Source organism: Callorhinus ursinus, unplaced genomic scaffold (genome assembly GCF_003265705.2).
Source record: "Callorhinus ursinus isolate GAN/ISIS: 27379988/994484 unplaced genomic scaffold, GSC_fseal_2.0 scaffold40, whole genome shotgun sequence".
In the NCBI taxonomy this organism is placed as follows: Eukaryota; Metazoa; Chordata; class Mammalia; order Carnivora; family Otariidae; genus Callorhinus; species Callorhinus ursinus.
In genome coordinates, this window is record NW_027397102.1 from 3,261,706 (window position 1) to 3,285,482 (window position 23,777).

Below are 23,777 nucleotides of genomic sequence, written 5' to 3' on the forward strand. Positions count from 1 at the left end.
GGGGGGAGGGCCAGAGGCAGAGAATCTCAAGCAGACTCCCAGCTGAGCGCAGAGCCCCCCCAATGCAGGGCTCAATCCCACGACCCATGAGATCATAACCTGAGCCAAAAACAAGAGTTGGATGATTAACCAACTGAGTCACCCAGGCACCCCCTAAAATTCCATTTTAAAGAAAAGGTGTTAGTAGGGCAAAAAGCCCTGGATGATACATCCAAAGACATGAAGATTAATTATCTTCAGGTGATATGTCTGAGTGATTTTTTTTTCCTGTTTTCTATTTTTCCATTTTCTCTGAATTTCCCACAATAAAAATATATTAAAGTTGATGGGAGAAAGTTAAATAATTTTATTTGTTGGAAGCAACAAAAGAACTATCCATTTTCTGCTAGCAAATATGAATTCAAGTAGCAATTATGCCAACATAAACCTTAGCTCAATATTATTTTATTTTATTTTTTAAAAGATTTTATTTATTTATTTGAGAGAGAGAGAGAGAGAGCACAAGCAGGGGGTTGGGGAGAGGGAGAAGCAGGCTCCCCACTGAGCAGGGAGCCAGATGTGGGGCTCCATCCCAGGACCCTGGGATCATGACCTGAACCGAAGGCAGACATTTAACCGACTGACCCATCCATCTATCAAAATACCCAAAAGGTTTTTGATTACTGACTCAATCTTACTTTTTTTTTTAAAGATTTTATTTATTTATTTGAGAGAGAGAGAATGAGAGACAGAGAGCATGAGAGGGAAGAGGGTCAGAGGGAGAAGCAGACTCCCTGCTGAGCAGGGAGCCCGATGCGGGACTGGATCCCAGGACTCCAGGATCATGACCTGAGCCGAAGGCAGCCGCTTAACCAACTGAGCCACCCAGGCGCCCCTCAATCTTACTTTTTATAGGTATGTTCAGATTTTCTTTTTTTTTAAGATTTATTTATTTATTTGAGGGAGAGAGAGAGACACACATGCAGAGAGGGGAGGGGCAGAGGGAGAGAGAGTCTTAAGCAGACTCCATAGGTGGAGCCCAATGTGAGGCTTGATCTCAGGACCCTGAGATCACGACCTGTCTTGGTGGTGCAGTCTGTTAAGCATCCAGGAGTTAGGGTTAGAGTTGGATGCTTAACAGACTGCACCACCAAGACACTCCTAGATTTTCTATTTCTTTTCAAGGCTGCTTTGGTAGTGTGTCTGTTTTCAGAAGTTTGTCCATTTCATTTAGATTATGTAGTTACTTGGCATACAATTATTCATAATATCCCATTATAATCCTTTTTACTTCTGTGATGTTAGTAGTGATATCCTCAGTTTTATTTGTAATTTTAGCAATTTAAGTCTTCTCTCATTTTCTTAGTGTAACTAAACATTTGTCAATTATGTTGATCTTTTCAAAAAACTAACATTTGAGTTTGTTAATTTTCTCTATTGTTTTTGAATTCTTTTTTTTCCTATTCTCTATTTTGTGTGTCTTCATTCTAATCTAATCTTTAGTATTCCTTCTGCTAGATTTTCGTATAACTACGTCTATATATTTTCTGTATTTATGTTATTTTATATCTATAATTTCTTATTCTCTAGTTACTTAAGTTATAAAATTAGGTTATTGATTTGAGCTCTTTCTTCTTTTTAATTTGGAAATTTACAGATATAACTCTCCCTCTGAGCAATAATTTCAGTACATCCCATGTTTTTGTACTTTATGTTCTTGTTTTCATTCATCTCAAATTATTTTCTAACTTCCCTTGTGATTTCTTCTTTGACCCATAATTGTTTAATTAGAGTATGCTGTTTAATTTCCACATACTTATGAATTTTCCAAATGTCCTTCTTTTATTGATTTCCTCTTTTGTCCCATTGTAGTCAGAGAAGATATTGTTGGGTGGAGTGTTCTGTATAAGTCTGTCATTGTAGTCAGTTTATAGTGTTGTTCAAGCCCTCTATTTCCTTAGAGATCTTCCTTCTTGTTTTATTAATTATTGAAAGTGGAATACTGAAGTTTCCAACTATTATTGTAGAACTGTCTGTTTCTTCCTTCAATTCTATCAATATATGTTTATAATTATTACATTCTTTTAAGGAATTGATACTTTATCAGTACATAATGTCTTTTTTGTCACTTACAACAATTTTTGACCTAAAGTCAGATATTAGGACAGCTACCCCAGCTCTCTTTGGTTCTATTTGCATGGAATAAGTTTTTCTATCTATTCTTTTATTCTTGACCTATTTGTGTCTTTGAATTTACAGTGTGTCTCTTATAGACAGCCTATAGTTGGAGTGTGAGCTTTTTTAAACCCATTTTGCTATTCTCTGCCTTCTAAGTGGAGAAATAATACATTTATATTTAAATAACTGGTGATAAGGAAGAGCTTACTTCTACTATTTTGCTATTTATTTTCTATATGTCATATATACTTTCTTCTTCATTTCCTCTAGTACTACTCACTTTTGTGTTTAATTGATTTTTTTTGGACTGTATCATTTTGATTCCCTTCTCATTTCCTTTTCTGTATATTTTTACATTATTTTCTTGGTGGCTATCCTGAGAACTACAATAAATATCCTAAACTTGCAACAATGTAGTGTGAGGGGGCGCCTGGGTGGCTCAGTCATTAAGCGGCTCAGGTCATGATCCCAGGGTCCTGGGATCGAGCCCTGCATCGGGCTCCCTGCTCCACGGGAAGCCTGCTTCTCCCTCTCCCACTCCCCCTGCTTGTGTCCCCTCTCTTGCTGTGTCTCTCTCTGTCAAATAAATAAATAACATCTTAAAAAAAATGTAGTGTGAGTTAATGCCAACTTAACTTCAATAGTATATAAAACAGTGACTATACAGCTCCATCCTTCCCCTTTTATGTTGTTATCATCGAATATATCTTTATGCATTGTGTGCTTTTAACATACATTTATAATTATTGCTTTATGTATATTATTTTAAATCATATGGGAGGAGGCGCCTGGGTGGCTCAGTTGGTTAAGCGACCACCTTCGGCTCAGGTCATGATCCTGGAGTCCTGGGATCGAGCCCCACATCAGGCTCCCTGCTCCTCGGGGAGCCTGCTTCTCTCTCTCCCTCTGCCTGCCACTCCCCCTGCCTGTGCTGTCTCTCTGTGTGTGTCAAATAAAATCTTTAAAAAAAAAAGTTTCACTTTAAAATAAATAAATAAATAAATAAATAAATAAATAAATAAAAATAAATCATATAGGAAAATAAAAAGGAAATGTGAACCAAAAATGCAATAATACTGGCTTTTATATTTCCCCATGTAGTTACATTTATTAGCGATCTTTATTTCTTCATATGGTTTTGAGTACTGTATGGTGTACTTTAATTTCAACCTAAAGAACTTCCTTTAATATTTCTTGTTGGACAGAGCTACTAGAAACAAAGGCTCTCTACTTTTGTTTATCTGGGAATGTCTTAATTTTTCCTTCATTTTTGAAAGATTGTTTTGCCAGATCTAAAATTCTTGGTTCAGGGGCCCCTAGATGGCTCAGTTGGTTAAAGCAACTGCCTTTGGCTCAGGTCATGATCCCGGGGTCTTGGGATCGGGCCCCGCATTGGGCTCCCTGCTCTGTGGGGGAGCCTGCTTCTTCCTCTCCCTCTGCCGGCAGCTCCCCCTGCTTGTGCTCGCTGTCTCTGTGTCAAATAAATAAAATATTAAAAATAAAATAAAATAAAATTCTTGGTTCATATATTTTTTTCACTCAGTACTTTATATATGTCATCCCACTACTTTTTGACCTCCTTGGTTTCTAATGAGAAATTGCCTGTTGATCTTATTGAGGATCTCTTATAAGTGACAAATCAGTTTTCTCTTGGCACTTTGAAGATACTCTGTCTGCCTGCCTATCTTGGTATGGATCTCTTTGTGTTATTTCATTATTTTTTATTTTATTTATGTGTATTTATTTTATTATTGTCTTATTTGGAGTTTGGTGAGCTTCTTAGAGCTCCAAGCTTTACTTGGAGTTTGGTGAGCTTATGTAGATTCATGTCTTCCATCAAGTTTGGTACATTTTTCAGCCATTATTTCTGCATATATTCTTTCTGCCTTTTCTATCTGTCCTCTTCTTCTGGGACTCTTATTATGTGTATATTGGTGTGCTTGATGCTGTCACACATGTCTCTTAGATTCTGTTAATTTTCTTTATTCTTTTTTTCTTTGTGCTTCTCCAGCTGGATAACTGTAATTGGCTTATCTTCCTGATTACTATTTCTTTCTTCTGCCTGCTCAAATGTGTTTTTGAGGTAGTAAATTTTTTTCATTACTGTATCTTTCAGCTCAAGTATTTCTATTTGGTTCCTTTTTGTGATATCTGTTTCTTTATTTTTTTTCTCAAGACTAATGTGTTTTATTTTACCAGCTTTACTGAGATCTAATTGGCATATAACATTGTATATGTGTAAAACATACAATACGATGCTCTGATACACATTGTGAAATATTTACCACAATTAGGTTACTTAACACATCATCCTTTACTCACGTAATAACTATTTTGTTGTTGTTATGATCTATCTCTTTATTGATATTCTCTGTTTGGTGAGACATTGCTTACCTGATTTTCTTTAGTTCTTTGAACATGGTTTCCTTTAGCTCTCTGAACATAATTTAAATAGGTGATTTAAAGTCTTTTTCTAGTAAGTAAAATATATAGGCTTCCTGAGGTATAATTTCTGTTAATTTATTCTTTCCCTGTCAATGGGCCATATTTTTTTATTTCTTTACATGTCTCATAAATTTTTTTTTCTGAAAACAACATTTTGAATATCATAATGTGGTAACTTTGGAAACCAGATTCTCTTCCTTTCCCGGGGTTTGTTGTTGCTCATTGTAGGTTGTAGTTTTTGCTTAATGAGCCCTCTAAACTATTTTTTTTTTAAAGATTTTATTTATTTATTTGAGAGACAGAGAGAATGAGAGAGAAAGCACATGAGATGGGGGTAGGGTCAGAGGGAGAAGCAGACTCCCTGCTGAGCAGGGAGCCCGATGCGGGACTCGATCCAGGGACTCCAGGATCATGACCTGAGCCGAAGGCAGTCGCTTAACCAACTGAGCCACCCAGGCGCCCTAAACTATTTTTGTATAAGAGGTATGTGTGACCCAATTGTGCCACTGGAGCATGCTTAGCCAGTCTGTTTACAACTCTGCCTTAGCCTTCAATTCCTGCTCATACTGAGCATAAAGATCAGCCAAGGGTGAAAGCTGAGAGAATTCTTAAGTCTTTTCTGAGTATGTATCTTGTTTGGGGTATATAAAACTTTTTTCTTTCTCAAAACAAGTGTCTTCTCAGCTTTTCTTCCTAGATTTTTGGTGACCTATTGTTTGTCACAACTGCAACGTTTTGCCCCAGGCAGCAGTTGCTTGCTCATTTGTCTTTCATTATTTTCGAGGAACACCCTGTTCCTAGTTCCTTTTCTGCTTTGAGAGACTTCTGAATTAGGCGAAACTAAGGAAAGCCCCTCGTGCCATTCCTTCTGGGAACCCACAGACAGGTCAAAATAGATAAACACAATGTTTTGGGAACAAAGTCTGCTCTGCTCTGCTCTCTCTGGGACCAGCTACCTACACTGAGAACACAGACGCCTGAGTTCAAGACGCTGCCACACCAAAGTGGGAAAATAGGGCAAGGCTAAAACAGCATGAAGCTCTCTTACCATGCCTAAGTTGCCTTTTCCTGATTCAGCATTCACTTGGTTGCTTTCAACCTTTGACTATTTTCCAGAGTTCGGGAAACGTTGATACTGACAGTTTTTGCTCATTTTTTCAGTGTTTCTATGGAGGGATGGGTCCTCCAAGGTGTTTGCCATTTTCTGTTTTGGTTATTTTTGGCCCTTCACAATTCCATATAAAATTTAAAATCAGCATTTCAATCTTCACACCCTAAAAAAATCTGCAGAAATTTTTGTTGGAATTGTTATGAAAATTGGGGGCTTTGTAATATTGAATGCTGACATCTATGAAGAGGGCATATCCTTTATTTAGGTGTTAATTTCTTGAAATAATGTTTTTACTTTTCAGTACATGTCTTGCACATCTTTTATTATATTATTCCTTTTTTTCATGTCGTAATTTTATTTTATTTTATCTAATATACAGTGCAATATTGGATTATGGAGTAGAATTCAGTGCAGGGGCACCGGGGTGGCTCGGATGGTTAAGCGTCAGACTCTTGATTTCGGCTCAGGTCATGATCTCAGTGTCTCCAGAGTGGCAGCACCAGTTTGCATTCCCACCAATAGTGTAAGAGAGTTCCCATTTCTCCACATCTTCACCAACATCTGTTGTTTCTTGTGTTGTTAATGTTAGCTATTCTGATGGCTGTGGGGTGGTATCTCACTGTGGTTCTGATTTGGATTTCCCTGATGCCGAGTGATATTGAGCATTTTTTCATGTGTCTGTTGGCCATTTGTATGTCTTCTTTGGGAAAATGTCTATTCATGTCTTCTGCCCATTTCTTAACTGGATTATTTATTCTTTGGGCATTCAGTTTCACATGTTCTTTATAGATCTTGGATACTAACCCTTTATCATATATGTCATTTGAAAATATCGTCTCCCATTCCATAGGCTGCTTTTTAGTTTTGTTGATTTGTGCAGAAGCTTTTGTCTTAATGTATTCCCAGTAGTTCATGTTTGCTTTAATTTCCCTTGCCTTGTAAGAAGTTGCTACAGCCGAGGTCAAAGAGGTTTCTGCCTGTGTTCTCCACTAGGATTTTGATGGTTTCCTGTCTCACATTTAGGTCTTTCATCCATTTTGAATTTATTTTTGTATGCTGTAAGAAAGTGGTCCAGTTTCATTCTTCTGCATGTGGCTGTCCAGTATTCCCTACACCATTTGAAGAGACTTTTTTTTCCATTGGATATTCTTTCCTGCTTTGTTGAAGATTAGTTGACCATATAAGTTGTGGGTCCATTTCTGGACTCTCTATTTTGTTCCATTGATCTATGCGTCTGTTTTTGTGACAGTAGGATACTGTCATGATGACTACAGCTTTGTCATGTAGCTTGAAATATGGAATCATGATGCTTCTAGTTTTGTTTTTCTTTTTCAGAATTGCTTTGGTTATTTGGGGTCTTTTGTGGTCCCATACAAATTTGAGGATAGTTTGTTCTAGCTCTGTGCAGGTGGTATTTTGGTAGAGATTGCATTAAATGTGTAGATTGCTTTGGTTAGTACATTTTGACAGTGTTCTTCCAACCTGTGAGCATGGAATATTTTTCCATTTCTTTGTGTCCTCTTCAATATCTTTCATGAGTCTTCTATAGTTTTCAGAGGACAGATCTTTTACCTCTTTGGTTAGGCTTATTCCTAGGTATCTCATTATTTTTGGTGCAATTGTAAATGGGAACAGTTCCTTGATTTCTTTTTCTGCTCCTTCATTATTGGTGTATAGAAATGCAACAGATTTCTACACATTGATTTTATATCCTCCAACTTTCCTGAATTCATATGTTACTTCTAGCAATTTTTTGGTGGAGTCTTTCTAGTTTTATACATAGAATATCATGTCATCTGCAAAAAGTGAAAGTTTGGCTCCTTCCTTGCCAATTTGGATGCATTTTCTTTCTTTTTGTTTTCTGATTACTGAGGAGAAGATTCCCAGTACTATGTTAAATAGTAATGGTGAGAGTGGACATCTTTGTCTTGTTCCTGACTATAGGGAAAGTCTCTCAGTTTTTTACCACTGAAGATAATATTATCTGTGTGTCTTTCGTATATGGCCTTTATGATGTTGAGTTTTGTTCCATCTATCCTTACTTTGATGAGGGATTTTATTGAGAAAGGATGCTGTATTTTGTCAAATGATTTTTTTGCATTTATTGAGAGGATCATATGGTCCTTATGCTTTCATTTTTTAATGTGGTGTATCACCTTGATTGATTTGCAGATATTGGACTACCTCTACAGCCCAGGAACAAATCCCACTTGATTGTGGTGAATAATTTTTTAAATGTACCTTTGAATTTGATTTGCTAGTATTTTATTTTATTAAGATTTATTTATTTATTTTAGAGAGAGGGAGAGAGTGGGAGCAGGGTGCAGGGCATAGGGAGAAGGAGAAAGAGAAGCGTACTCCCCACTGAGTGTGGAGCCCCACATGGGGCTCAATCTCATGACCCTGAGATCATGACCCTGAGATCATTTTGGCTCATGACCTGAGCCGAAATCAAGAGTTGGATGCTCACCCAACAGAGCCACCCAGGTGCCTCTTGCTTTGATAGTATTTTATTGAGAATTTTTGCATCTGTGTTCATCAGGCATATTGGCCTCTAATTCTCCTTTTTAGTGGGGTCTTTGGTTTTGGAATCAAAGTAATGCTGGCTTCATAGAATGAGTTTTCAAGTTTTCCTTCCATTTCTATTTTTTGGAACAGTTTGAGAAGAATCAGTATTAACTCTTCTTTAAATGTCTGGTAGAATTCCACTGGGCCAAGTGGCCCAGGAACTTTGTTCGTTGGGAGTATTTTGATTAGTGATTCAGTGTTTTGCTGGCTATGGGTCTGTTCAAATTTCTATGTCTTCCTGTTTCAGTTTTGGTAGTTTGTAAATTTCCAGGAATTTGTCTATTCCTTCTAGGTTGCCCAGTTTGTTAGCATATAACTTTCAAAATGTTCTGTTATAATTGTTTGTATTTCTGTGGTGTTGATCATGATCTCTCCTCAGAATTCATGATTTTATCTAATTGGGTCCTGCCTCTTTTCTTTTTTATAAGTCTGGCTAGGGGTTTATCAATTTTATTAATTCCTTTGAAGAACTAGCTCTTACTTTTTTAAGGATGTATTTATTTATTTATTTATTTATTTATTTATTTATTTATTTATTTACTTGAGAGAGAGAGCACGGGAAGTGGGTGGTAGAGGATGAAGGAGAGGGAGAGAATCTCAGAGAGACTTCCAGCTGAGTACAGAACCCAACACGGAGCTCGATCTCACAACTCTGAGATCATTACCTGAGCCAAAATCAACAGTTGGATGCTTAACCAACTGAGCCAGCCACCCGGGTGCCCCATGAACCAGCTCTTAGTTTTGTTAATCTGTTCTACCGGGGTTTTTTTGTTTGTTTCTATATCATTTACTTCTGCTCTAATCATTATTATTTCCCATCTTCTGTTGGCTTTAAGCTTCATTTGCTGTTTTTTTTCTAGCTCCTTTAGGTGAAGTTTAGTTTGTGTATTTGAGATTTTCCTTGCTTCTTGAGGTAGGCCTGTATTGCTATATACATCCCTCTTAGGACTGCCTTTGCTCCATCCCAAAGGTTTTGGACTGTCCTGTTTTCAATTTTATTTGCTTCCATGTATTTTTAAAAATTTCTTCCTTAGGGGTACCTGGGTTGTTCAGTCAGTTAAGTGGCTGCCTTCGGCTCGGGTCATGATCCTGGAGTGCTGGGATCGAACACTGCATTGGGTTCCCTGCTCAGTGGGGAGTCTGCTTCCCCCTCTGCTCCTCACCCCACTCTCATCCTCTCTCTCACTCTCTCTCTCTCTCTCTCTCAAATAAATAAACAAAATCTTAAAAAAATTCTTTAATATACTGGTGAACCCATTAATTTTTTAGTAGGATGTTATTTAACCTCCATGTATTTGAGGTCTTTCTAAATTTTTCTTGTGGTTGACTTCAAGGTTCACAGTGTTATGGTCTGAAAATATGCATAGTATGATCTCAATCTTTTTGTACCAGTTGAGGCCTGATTTATAACCCAGTATGTGATCTATTCTTGAGAATGTGCCATGTGCACTTGAAAAGAATATGTATTCTGCTGCTTTAGGATGGAATGTTGTGAATATATCTGTTCTTCTGGCCCAGTGTGTCATTCAAAGGCATTGTTTCCTTGTTAATTTTCTTTTTTTTTTTTTAAGATTTTATTTATTTATTTGACAGAGAGAGACAGCGAGAGCAGGAACACAAGCAGGGGGAGTGGGAGAGGGAGAAGCAGGCTTCCTGCTGAGCAGGGAGCCTGATGTGGGACTCGATCCCAGGACCCTGGGATCATGACCTGAGCCGAAGGCAGACGCTTAACGACTGAGCCACCCAGGCGCCCTCCTTGTTAATTTTCTGCTTAGATAATGTGTCCATTGCTGTTAGTGGGATGTTAAAAGTCCCCTATTATTATTGTATTATTATCCAAGAGTTTATGTTTGTTATTAATTGATTTATATATTAGGGGGCTCCCAAGTTGGGGCCATATTTACAATTGTTATAGATCTTCCTGATGGATAGACCCCTTCATTATGATATAATGCCCTTCTTTATCTCTTGTTAGACTCTATGTTTTAAAATCTAGTTTTTCTGACATAATTATGGCTACTCCGACTTTATTTTTACGTCCATTAGCATGGATAGGTGGTTCTCCATCCCCTCACTTTCCATCTGCAGGTGTCTTTAGGTCTAAAGTGAGTCTCTTGTAAGCAGCATATAGATGGGTTGTGGTTTTTTTATCCATTCTGATACCCTATATCTTTTGATTGGAGCATTTAGTCCATTTACATTCAGAGTGATTATTGAAAGGTATGAATTTAATGCCATTGTGTTACCTGTAGAGTTGGTGTTTCTGGTGATGTTCTCTGTTCCTTTCTAGTCTTTGTTGCTTTGGGGTTTTTTTTCTTCACTCATGGAGTCCCCAGGGTGCCTGGGTTGCACAGTTGGTTAAGTGTCCTACTCTTCATTTCAGCTCAGGTCATGATCTCAGGGTCATGAGATCGAGGTCTGTGTTGGGTTCTGTACTCAGGGGGTAGTCTGCTTGGGATTCTCTTTCTCCCTCTGCCCTTCCCCCCATTCTCTCTCTCTCCCTCAAATAAATAAAATCTAAAAAAAAAAAGAGTCCCCCCCGAAAACTTCTTCCAAGGATGATTTAGTGGTCACAAACTCTAGTTTTTGTTTGTCTGGGCAACTCTTTATCTTTCCTTCTATCCTGAATGGCAGCCTTGCTGGATAATTAATTCTTGGCTGCATATTTTTCCCATTCAGCATGTTGAATATTTCCTGCCACTGTCCTCTGGTCTGCCATGTTTCTGTAGACACATCTGCTGCAAACCTGATCTCTCTTCCTTTGTAGGTTAAGGACTTTTTTTCCCCTTGCTGCTTTCAGGATTCTTTTCTTGTCTGTGTATTTTGTGAATTTGACAATGATGCACCTTGGCAATGGTTAGGTTTTGTTGAATGTAATGAGGATTCTCTGTGTTTCTTGGATTTTGATGTCTGTGTTCTTCCCCAGATTAGGGAAGTTTTCAGCTATAATTTATTCAAATAAACCTTCTGCCCCTTTTTCTCTCTCTTCATCTTCTGTGACTCCTATGATAAAAATGCTATTCCATTTCAATAAGTCGCTAAGTTCCCTAAGTCTACCTTCTTGATCCATTACCTTTTCCCCTCTTCTTTTCAGCTTATTTTCCATAATTTTATCTTCTGTATCACTGATTCACTCCTGTTTTGTCCATCCTCATTTTTATGGTCTCCATTTGGGTTTGCATCTTGGTTATAGCATTTTTAATTGTGGCTGGACTAGATTTTAGATCTTTTATCTCGTCAGTAAGGGATTCTCTAGTGTCTTTTATGCTTTTTCAACCCCAGATTGTGTCCTTATAATCGTTGTTTTAAATTCTAGTTCAGGGCACCTGGGTGGCTCAGTTGTTAAGTGTCTGCCTTCGGCTCAGGTCATGATCTCAGGGTCCTGGGATTGAGCCCCACATCGGGCTCCCTGCTCGGCAGGAAGCCTGCTTCTCCCTCTCCCACTCCCCCTGCTTGTGTTCCTGCTCTCGCTGTCTCTCTCTCTGTCAAATAAATAAATAAAATCTTTTAAAAATAAATAAATAAATAAATTCTAGTTCAGACATTTTTCTTATATCTGTATTGGTTAAAGCCCTGTAAATGAGTTCTACTTCCTGTTCTTTCTGTTGGGGTGAATTTCTCCATCTCGTCATTCTGTCTAGAAAACAAAAGAAGAAAGAAAACAAAACAAAAGACACCAGAAAAAAACAAAAAAACCCACAACTAGATTCTGGGTGTGATTTGGTCTGCTTGTTAAAAGAAAGTAGATCCCAAAATAAAAAATAAAATAAAAATAGACAAAAAAATATAAATGCATATAATAAAAATAAAAGGAATTGAAAAAATAAGAAAAGATGGGGCTCCTGGGTGGCTCAGATGGTTAAGTGTCTGCCTTCAGCTCAGGTCATGATCCCAGGGTCCTGGGATCAAGTCCCGCATCGGGCTCCCTGCTCCTTGGGAGCCTGCTTCTCCCTCTGCCTCTCTCTCTCTTTGTCTCTCATGAATAAATAAAATCTTTAAAAAAAATAAGAAATGAAAACATAATAGAAAAAGAAAGAATAAATGTAAAAAGGACGCTAGATCCCATTTCTTCTAGAGCTTCTGCCCATCCCCCCCACTCTTCTAGAGCTGAAGCTTAGCAGCACTCTATGACTTGGTGTGTGTGTTGTTTGTGCTGGTCTTCTGGCATAAGAGCCTGCTGTGCTGATTCTTCGACTTTTTTCAGGGGAAATGTGCCTCTAGGGCACTGGGGGGCGGGGCTTGTAAGCTTCTCCAGCCTCCACCAGGTGGCGTTGTTTTGCTCCCCAAAGGGTTTCAGTGCTGATGCGAGGGATGAATATGCCACCACCCTGCTCTCTAGCCCCAGCACCGAAATTTCATGTCACCCCACTTTTCAGTGAGCCCGCACGGGAGAGCCTTGAATCGCCCTTCTCGTGTCCCTCGTTTCCATCTGAACCCTGCATTCACCCTTCCTGTGACCAAGGTTTTTTATCTCAGGCACACAACTGAGTTTCAAAACTCCAAATTTTGGGGACTCCCATGGCATAGACTCACGCTTTTCCTCTGGTGGAGGGTCTTGCCGCCCTTTTGCTATTTTCCAGCCAATCCCAAGAAAGCAGTTGAACAACTACACAATGGTTCACAGTTTATGGCAAAACAGAGCAGAAAACCAGTACCAAGACCTGCTGCTCTCAGCTGTCTTCCCCGCTCCTCTGCCTGGAAATAGTGCAGCACATTGGCGCCACTGTTCCTGCAACTCAGGGGATCCTCAGACCCTGCTGTCACTCCTGGGATTCTGCCCCGCTTTGCCACCTGAGCACCTTTAAGCCAGGCATGTTCCTGATGGTAACAGACTTCTAAAAGTTCAGATTTGGTGCTCTTCTGCTTATAATACCTTGCAGTGGCCTCCATAAGCAGGCTCCCTCCCTGCCCCGATACCCACAACTCTATCTCCCCCAGGTCAATTCTCTGCACCTCCTACCTTCCAAAAGGTGGTCGCTTTTGTACTTCTTGATTTGCAGTTTTTGTTCTCTCAGACCTCTGATTGATTTCTTGGGTGTTCAGAATGATTTGATAACTATGTAGCTGTGTTTGAGGGATGAGACAAGCTTAGGGTCCTCCTCTTCCTCCACTATCTTAACTCCTCTGGCCATTTATTCCTAATAATATCTTAATCTGAGTTAATATTTGACAGGACTAGCTAGCTAATGACTATTAAGGAATTCTATCTTCCTTTCTTCTGCTGAGCTGTTGGGATTTGAACCTACTGTGTATGATGCTATAGCAAAATGGTAATACCGATAATTTTATATGTTTTTTTATATTACCAAGACATTGGTATTTTATATAAATCTGAGATAAAACACAGTCATCTACATGTTGTCCTCAGATGTTACACCTGAAAATGGGCCAGAAAGAAAGATTAAGGGTTCTTTATACTTCTGGCTTGCATCTTTCCAAATAGCATGATTAAGAAAGAAAAGCTCAGGGCGCCTGGGTGGTGCAGTCGGTTAAGGTTCTGACTCGTTTTGGGCTCGGGTTGTGATCTCAGGGTGGTGCTATCAACCCCTGCGGTGGGCTCCATGCTCAGCAGGGAGTCTGCTTAAGACTCTCTTCTCCTTCTGCCCACCCACCCCCCGCTCTCTCTAATAAATAAAATCTTTTTTTTAAAGAAAGAAAATCTTGATTAAAAGAAGTAAAGAGAGGTCAGTCTTATGAGAGTGGATTTGACATTTAAGAGGGCAAAAGGAGGAGGAAAGAGGAGGAAATCTAACCATGGAGAGAGAGAAGTTGGGTTTTCAGGGGTCCTGGAATTGGTCCTAGAAACCTCCCTCCCTCTTTTTCCTTTTTGCCTCAGATTTCCCTACTATCCTGTTTCCCTAATGTTTCTCCACCTCAGTTCTAAGAAGACTCCATGAGAATTAGATAGAGGCCCAAACTGTAAGAGAAATACAAATGACTAATAAATATAAGAAAAGATGTTTGGAGTTACTAGTAACTTGGGAATGGGTAATTAAAACGAGGTATGTTGAATTTTGAAACAAGAAAAGGGATAAGGGTGGTAAGAATATCTTTAAAGTGTGCATTTTGTTCATTTAGAAGTTTTCAAGTACCATGTAACTCTTTGGGCATGACTCAAGATGTAAATGACTCTGACTTCAGATTTTAAGTACTGAAGTGATATGATACTATATTTGCAGGAATATTTTGGCATTTAGGTGGGGGCAGGGACCAAAACAAAAGAATATTTTGGCATTTTAGGACCTTAAAAATCTATCTTGTGGACTAATCATCTTTTAAAATTTGTTTCTGTCCCAGAAACCTCTCCCTTTGCCTCCCATCCCAACCCCAAGAAAGTAATGAAACCTTTCTCTGTACCCATAACACATATTCTCCCACCAGCACATGGGACTGCATTTGTTCACGTTTATTTCCATCACAAGATTGTGAACAACTCAAGAGCAAAGACCTTTTTCTCTGTATTCAATCTGAAAATTTACTGAGCATGTACTAGGCAGGGATTTTAGGAAAATGAGCATACAAAGATGAGTAAGACAGTACTCCTGTTCTCAAGGAAATTACAGGTTAGGGGAGAAAACAGGTAATTACAAGATAGAGTAACAGAGATCAGCATGCACTAAACAAGAGAGGAGGAGTATAGAACCCAAAGTGGGAGGTCAGGAAAACTTCCCAGAAATTATGTTTGAGATGTGTTGGAGGGGGGAAAAACCATTTTATTAATTTTATTTGAAGGTCACAAAAAGAACTTCACACCTGAAGTTCTCCAGCTGCAACTGCTGGCTGCAGGGCCATGGCCAGGCATCATAAACTGGAAGGCTCAAACCAAATGGATCATTTCTGAGTCTGGATATTCGATGATGCCCACACATCTCCGTGAGTTTCTCCCAGCTGTAAGTTATTATTTACAAAGCATTTATTGGAATATACTAATCATCACTGCCTGTGCAGGCAAGGTTTATCTGAATGGCCTTAAATCATCCCCCAAAAAAGCCTGAAGACCATGCTTCAACATTTTAACCGTAAGTCAGACTTCAGCCAACTGTACTCGTATTTTCAGGACAATGATGAAATACAAAGTGGTGTTAGTGAGTAAATGCCAATATGGGGTTGGGGCCAAGGCATTAGTGTTTTAGTTTTGAAGTGTGCTAAAATATGCATACAATTTGCCATCTTTACCATTTTTTTTACAGTAAGCTCTAGGCCCAATGTGGGGCTTGAACTGAAGAGTTGCATGTTCTACTGACTGAGCCAGCCAGGTGCCCCTAAATTCTACTTTCACAAATTAAAGGGAGTTCACTGAAATTCCTCCCTTCTTAAGCCTACATCAGCCATTCTAGAGAAATGCCTCTCTCATTAGGACTTTTTCTCAGGATCTAGATGTCGGGAAACAATCAAGGTAGACTATGATTTCCATGTCTCCAGGGAGTAATTTACATCTCTCACTGAAACCTAATCCAAAGGAAATTCGCAGCAAAACTGGAAACCTGTAGGCCTTTCCTTGGAATAACCTCCAGTGAACTGCGTCACCTATCTAAGGCAGATTTTCTTTAGCAGTTAAAATGAAGGGACTGATTAAATGGTATCTAAGGGTTCCTTTGGCTTTGATTTTCTACAATAGTAGCACACTGCTACATACAGTTGATTTCATTCTTGCTTATACTTGGGAATTTAAATCAAGATCTGATATTAACATTTTAGTTTCAAGTATATCCTTTCTAAAAAATATTTCAATGCATATTAAACAACTTGCAGTTATAATGGCCTCCACAAGCATTTCACAGCTTCTTCAGAAATCTGATTACAAAACCTCCTATATTTCAACTGATTTAACTCAATACCAAACCTGAATATCACAAATCATATGTATTCAAATTTAAATATATCTTTAATATTTGCACCTAAAACAGTGGTGCTGGAAGGAACACTGAAGTAATTTAGTCCAAATGCACTCACATTAGAATAAAAAAATAGATCCTGAGAGAACCTATTTCAAGTGACTTGCCTCTGGTCACATAGACAGAGAATAAGAACTAAAAGCTGTTTAAAAGCTGGATCTCTCTACTTTGTGTCCAGTGTTCCCATCCCATGTTTGCAAATGTACTATTGTCCAGTCTCATATAACTTGATAATCTGTCTGGGTAACTGTTTCAATTATTTAGTACAAAAAGCTAATTACCTAGTCACAATGTTCACCAACTGGGACAAAACTAGATCAACCATTGAAGACAGCCATTCATCTACTTATCTTGGCTGTTTTGACTAACATATTGGGTGACATTAATGAAAGATAACATATGGAATCCTGGAAGAATGTATCTCAATTTAGAAATACTTAAGGAAATTGACCTATCAAATTTACTGTCATTAGGACAGTAAGAAATTTAATTATATTCTCAAAATGAAATAACCTAGAGGCATTTGGGTGGCTCAGTCTGTTAAGTGACTGACTCTTGAATTCAGCTCAGGTCATGATCTAAGGGTTGTGAGACAGAGCCCTGCATCAGGCTCCACACTTAGCAGGGAATCTCCTTGAGATTCTCTCCCTCTCCCTCTGCCCCTCTCCCTGCTCATGAGCGTGCTCTCTCTCTCTCTCTCAAATAATCTTTTCTAAAAAATGAAATAACCTAATATTACAATCCTAACTTAGTGTTTTAAATTCACCCCTCTTTACATGTTAATAAAAAAACTAAGAGTTTAGATTGTAAAAGTTTATTGATATGGTCAAAAAGCAAACAGCCAGACATTTGGTTATCTTTGCTACTACAATGTGTCATTTTGAATAGTATTTCTAAAATGCATAACAAATATTTAAAACATTACTAGAAAAGTAAATTAAGAGTCTACTTAAGGCACTTCAGATGAAAGCGAATTTCAAAATTTCCACAAAAGTAACTCTAAGTTTAGTAAATCTGCTTTCTACAGATTTTGGCCAGAATGCAACTCTTCTCCTTGCACAAGAAGAATGTGCTCTTAAGGGAGACAAAACAAATACAAAAAAGTGTCATTCTTTCAATGCTCATGGCACATTATCTGGAGCTATACAGATTACATGGCAGTAGTATTACCCTGGTCAGTCTGTACAAACCAGGGCATCTTCATACAAATCTCATAAGAATCACAGCATAAATTTATTTGGCCTGAGACAATTACAAGGCAATTACAAGAAATCCAGAAACACACAATTTATAGGGAAGTAATTAACAAAAAGTGGATCCACTGAAGAGTAAAAGGTCAACTATATGCCCTGACCTGACAAATCTTGGAACAAAAACAAAAAACCCACATAAAACATTTCTTCTTAGGCAATTATATTCATCTTTTCTGCAAATCTCTATTATATAAGACTTCTAGACCACATGGGAAAGTTATTAGATGGTAAATAGTAGTAGGCAAAGTTTTTTTTTAATGTAATACTTCTAAGATTTCTTTAAAATTTTTTCACAGTCATAAGTATTATATTTCCATAAAAGTGAAATTTCAGGATACCTTTTGTAACTATGGGGGAGGTTATGGCTAGATCTAATGATAATTATGGCTAGATCTAATGATAACCATCAACTTTCATTCTTCACAAAAATTTGGTTAGCATATATGGTTATTTCCACTGACAGAAAAAAAGGACAAAATTCAAATAAAACCTCTTCAAATGTTTACTGTTTCTCCACTGAAAGTGAAAGAATGAAGGCTAAAATAATAGCAAAAACATAACAACTTTCAAGAAACAATTTACTTTCTATTCATAAGCAACAACTCAATATATCAGGATATGCTTTTCCCAATCTAGGGGAGTCCTTTTCCTAAATACAAGGGTTAATGAAATATGTTGTAACTGTAATACAGAAATAGACTTAACTAGATGAACCTATTTTTTTTCTGTGGGGTACAAATGAAGTAAGTGACAATCTCTAATTTGTAGAAACAGTTTAGGCCATTTTTAAGTTACATTGATTTTAGCACTAAGCTACATTTTTATTAGAGAGGGACCTACCTTAAATAAATTAAGGAGACAGAATGAACTTGAAATCTTTCCAAACAAAAGTAGTTAACACCACACTCATGCAGAAATCATAATCCTGTATTTAGACTTTTTAATGTCTACAGTGACCAAGAAGCATAGCTAGCACTGTATTTCAGTAGGAAACATGAAGGAGGGGGAGGACTGGCTAATCTTTTCTAAAGGCTAGATGTGTCAGAAGATCACATAGCACATAATGATTTCTCTGCCCAAAGGAAAGATGTGCACAGTATACACATCCATGCAAAGATGGAACAGCTAAGAATGCATTCCTGATGCATCTGTCTGTAATAGGCATATGTAGGAACACCTGGTCAGGACTTTTTTCCCCTACCTTTGGATAAGATAATATAAAATCAGATGGCCAATAGTTAACTAAAGCAGTTCTGAACCTTGTTCTAATTAAAATGTAGTTATAAAATTTTTATAATGTACTTAATTCTACTAAATTAAGTGTTACATACAGTTCATTGGGAAGGGAAGGTTAAAAGAACTGTATCCAAATACTTCATGATTTCAACAAGAAATTGCTTGTTAAGGCACTACAAATCTTCTTTGGTTAAATGATTAACTATTTAAATCGCTTGAAAAAAAGAGGTAATACAAAATACACAAATTTCATTCTTCTTTTCAAACACACACACTATTTTCATTTTTCAATTTCCATTACTCCAGTGTCTACATATCTCCAGGATCCTTTTTAACTCATCAGAAAGCTGAAACAAAAATATTAAAGCATCTATTAGTCTCTGAAAAAACAACAAGCCTTGGGGCACCTGGGTGGCTCAGATGGTTAAGCGTCTGCCTTCGGCTCAGGTCATGATCCCAGGGTCCTGAGATCGGGTCCCGCATCGGGCTCTCTGCTGGATGGGGAGCCTGCTTCTCCCTCTGCCTCTGCCTCTCTCTCTCTCTCATTCTCATGAATAAATAAAACATTTAAAAAAAAACAAGCCTTACTTCTAATAAATATCTTGACTTTAGACAAAAGACCATTTGGGTGCATGTATAATAAACTTTGAGTATTAGTAACAAAAAGTGATAAACACCAAGATCTTAAAGATAGTCTTAGGAGAGAAGGAAATAGACATAAACTTGTTAAAAAATCTCATGAAGAGAGACACTGATTAATAATTGGATCAACCATGGTGATGAAATAAGCAATAGAAATCCCAGCAGGATTACCCTTGCATCCCAGTTAGTATTCTATAGAGGAGAAATTATTTCAAAATATAAATACACAGAAGAATAAATCAAGAATCAAAGTTCTGGTAGGTTTTGTTCTTAAATTAATTTCCATTTGCCAGCCCAAGTGTCCATCAACTGATGAATGGATAAAGAAGATGTGGCATACATACACAATAGAATATTACTCAGCCATAAAAAAGAAGGAATTCTTGCCATTTGCAATGACATGGATGAGCCAGAGAGTATTCTGCTAAGTGAAATAAGTCAGTTGGAGAAAGACAAATACCATATGATTTCACTCATATGTGGAACTTAAGAAATAAAACAAGCAAAAGGAAAAAAAAGAGAGGCAAACCAAGAAAAAGACTTAACTATAGAGAACAAACGTAGGGTTACCAGAATGGAGGTGAGTGGAGGGATGGGTTAAATAGGTGATGGGAATTAAGGAGTGTACTTGTGATGAGCACCGGGTATTGTATGGAAGTGTTGAATCACTATATTGTACACCTGAAACTAGTATTACACCATAACTAGCTAGAACTAACTAGAATTTAAGTAAAAACTTAAAAAGAAATAAAATTAAGTAAGTTTGGAAGAAAAAAATGCAAAAGAAGATTAATTTATGTTGTTCATTGATCAGAAGGCCTCCAGGAATGTCACAATATAATGAATCAACCAGGGAGTTATTCAAAACTGTCTACTAGGGGTGCCTGGGTGGCTCAGTCGTTAAGCGTCTGCCTTCGGCTCAGGTCATGATCCCAGGGTCCTGGGGGATCGAGCCCCGCATTGGGCTCCCTGCTTGGCGGGAAGCCTGCTTCTCCCTCTCCCGCTCCCCCTGCTTGTGTTCCCTCTCTCTCTGTGTCTCTGTCAAATAAATAAAATCTTTAAAAAAAAAAACTGTCTACTAAAGGGACGCCTGCATGGCTCATTTGGTTAAGCGTCCGATTTCAGCTCAGGTCATCATCTCAGGGTGGTGAGATCCAGCCCCGTGTCAGGCTCTGCACTGGGCATGGAGCCCACTTGAGATTCTCTCTCTCCCTCTGCCCCTCCCCTTGTGTGCACGTTCTCTCTCTCTCTAAATAAGTAAATAAAATGTTTTAAAAACTTATCTACTAAAAATGCTAAAAAATTAAAGGTAATATGAAGAATGAATTTATCTCTCAAAAATATCACTTGATACACTTTATCTTTAGTTGTTCACAATCCTTTATACAACAGGACAATGTTGTATTAAAAGAACATGAATTATGGTACCTGGCACTCATATTATAAAACTAACTCACAACATCCCCCATTATGTAGGTACATTTCTCATGGCTATTAACAGAATAAAATCAAGAACTTAGGATCAGGAGAGTTATTTCTTCCCTGAGCCTTAGAGATCTCTATGAACATTTCAAGACACTTAGATCTTCTTAAACACTCTTTCCTATACTCTATAAACTGGATTCTAATCAAATGTTCTGTTTATGCCATCTAAAGAGCCCTGAAAAGAAGAGGTGTGAGAAGTTTTAAAAAACATTAAAAAATAATTTGCTCAAGAGAAAGTAGAGTATGCAGACAAGATATAAAATATTCTAATCATTAAGTGTTTTTTAGATTTCTAGATTAATTTAGGTGATGTCAGAATAACCCTCAAAGATGTTCCTGAGAAATCACAAACTATTGTCCACTATATCATAATTATCTTAAGTTAACTTTTACATGCAACATACCTAAGTTAAAGTCTATGTCTGCTTTAGAAGCTAGAATAGTTTGGACGTAAAGCAAAAAAAAATATTATAAAGCAACATCAACTCTAATCATTGTAAGTATAGGTAATCACTATATAATAGTGTAAAATAATCATACCTATATGGATATCCATGATATTTAGATCTGAAAATAGAGAGCATCCAACTGAAGAATAATACAACAAGTCCAATACCAGCCACACACATTACTGCAGAAAAACAAAAGTGTAAAATGAGCATGTTAAGTATAATAAAGAACTAGGGCATAAATTTTAGTCACATTTCCAAGAGTGAAAAGCAAGGGACATAATTTAGTGGTAAACCTCAACTTTCCAAAAATTTTCATGCCCATTCTTAAATCTTTAGGATTCTGCCTTCCCAATTAACTTGACCCATTACAATATAATAGAGTAGTTCCATTTATACACTTGTGCAATTTAATTGTATGAAATAATAAATTCCTTTAAAGTCATTACAGTCAAGAATTTAGTGTTAGAGGGGTGCAAAGGTGGCTCAGCAGGTTAAGCATCTGACTCTTGATTTCAGCCCAGGTCATGATCTCAGGATTGTGAGATCGAGCCTCGAGTCAGGCTCCATGCTCAGCAGAGCCTGCTTCTTTCCCTCTCCCTCTGCCCCTCCCTCCACTCATGTGAGCATGCTCATGCTAATAAATTTTTAAACAAAAAAAGAATTTAGTGTTAGAAAATTCTACTACTAACAAGAAAATCACTCAGTCACTTATTAAATTTCTTCTAAAGCCTTAAACGTGGCCTTATTGTATTGATATTGATTTAAAGACATCTAACAACATCATTGTGACACCCTCACTTGAAAGTACTTTATTCATTTACAGGTAACTACACTGCCTATGTAAGGAACTCATTCAACATGGATTCCTCCTTTGAATAATGAGGCGAAAATACCACGAATCCTAGTCCTAAATTCATAGCTCTATCCATTAATCTCATATGCTCTGGTTTAGCATAGCAGTTAATCTTACCCCTGGATGCTGACCCCACAATGCTCAGCCATGCTTCTCATAACTTGAGGCTCTTCAAGTCTTCAGACTAAGACTGGCTAAAAAGCATAGAGGTGGGGATGTGGGAAAGCATGTGTGCTATGGCAGTGGAAGTTCTAGGGAAACATACTTATTGGCCGACACTAAAAACTACTTGTAGTCTTGTTATACTTAGGGAGCAATTCCTTTTCCTTCTTAAATTTTCACAAAATATAATTAGGGGCTAAAATGTAAATGTTAAATATATCATTTAATGAGTATTAACACAGGACCATTATAGAAGTCTTTCTTATCTAATTAAATACAAACATACACACACTTGTGTGTGTGTATATATATATATATATATATATATATAGTATCGGTGTATTTATGTTTGTCTTCTACTTTTTTCACATAATATATCTAAAAGTCTTTAGGGCAGTTTCTGGTACATAATAAATGTTAAATAAGTATTTGTTATTATTATTTGTGATTATTTTAATATATGTCACCAAGATGTTTTATAATTTAAATTCATACTACCAGTGTAGTACCCAGAGGGTCTTTTCCCAATAATGAATACTGAAATAGGCAAGTTTTAAAAGTCAGGTAATGAAAGGATGTATATTGACTGGATAAAAAAATTGATACATTAGCTCTATTTTTGCAATATGCAAAAATTCATTTCAATTCAGCAAAATAAGAATCCCGAAATTTGAAATCCAATGTCATCATCTTTTTTTCAAATGAAAAAGTAGACTATACTTAGCTAGGTTAATTCGATGACATTTACCTTTTTAGCCATACAAGGAAAAGTCTGACTTAAACGTCTTTTATGTAAGTAAAATAAAATTACATTGTTAGCATTTACTTGCAACAAATACCAATGTGTGAATATTTTAATATATAAAAAGTCTATACAAACCAATAGAAAAAGTACTAAGAATAATAGATAAATGGCAAAAGACAAAAAGACTTTATAGAAGGGAAAACACAAACAGCTGATAAACACTTAGAAAAATATTCAACTTCATTAACAACCAAAGAAGTAGAAAATACTCTAACATTTGCCCCTTATCTGATTAGCAAGTGTACACACACACACACACACACACACACACAATTTTAATGAGCTTAGCTAATGCTGACAAAGTTACTGTGAAACGAGCGTTTTTTGTTTTTTTTTTTTAAACAAGCATTCTTAAATACCACTAGTAGGAATCTAAACTATCATAACATCTGAGGAAACAATTTAGCATCATCAGTTTAAAACATCAAGGGAATTAAAAATACTAATACAGAGGACTATACAGTCATTCTACTTTTAGGAATCTATCTTAGGGAATTAATATGAAATGAGAAGCTTAATATACTGCAATAGTCACTAAGTAAATATTTATTATAATGTAAGTTAAAAAAAACCCTTAAATGTTTAACAGAATCAGAATGGTTAAATTACGGCATAGGGTACAAATTTAAAATTATGTGTAGGAAAATATTAGTGAATCATTTAACTCCAATTAAAAGGGGAGGTACAAGATTCAAAATTTTATACAGTTTTAA

At 37.1% G+C, this 23,777-nt stretch overlaps 1 protein-coding gene across 2 annotated transcripts in view; it reads right to left on the reverse strand.

Moving 5' to 3' along the window:
• Positions 1 to 16,974: 16,974 nt before the first annotated feature.
• The window catches only part of MAGT1 (magnesium transporter 1), a 50,357-nt gene continuing 43,554 nt past the window's right edge, over positions 16,975 to 23,777 (reverse strand). For both annotated transcript variants that reach the window (XM_025882642.2, XM_025882786.2), the window contains 2 exons: positions 21,333 to 21,423; positions 16,975 to 19,012 (listed from right to left, as the gene is read on the reverse strand). In XM_025882642.2, coding sequence (XP_025738427.1) covers positions 18,997 to 19,012; positions 21,333 to 21,423 — 107 coding nt within the window. In that variant the 3' untranslated portion in view covers positions 16,975 to 18,996. The remainder of the gene's footprint in view (positions 19,013 to 21,332; positions 21,424 to 23,777) is intronic.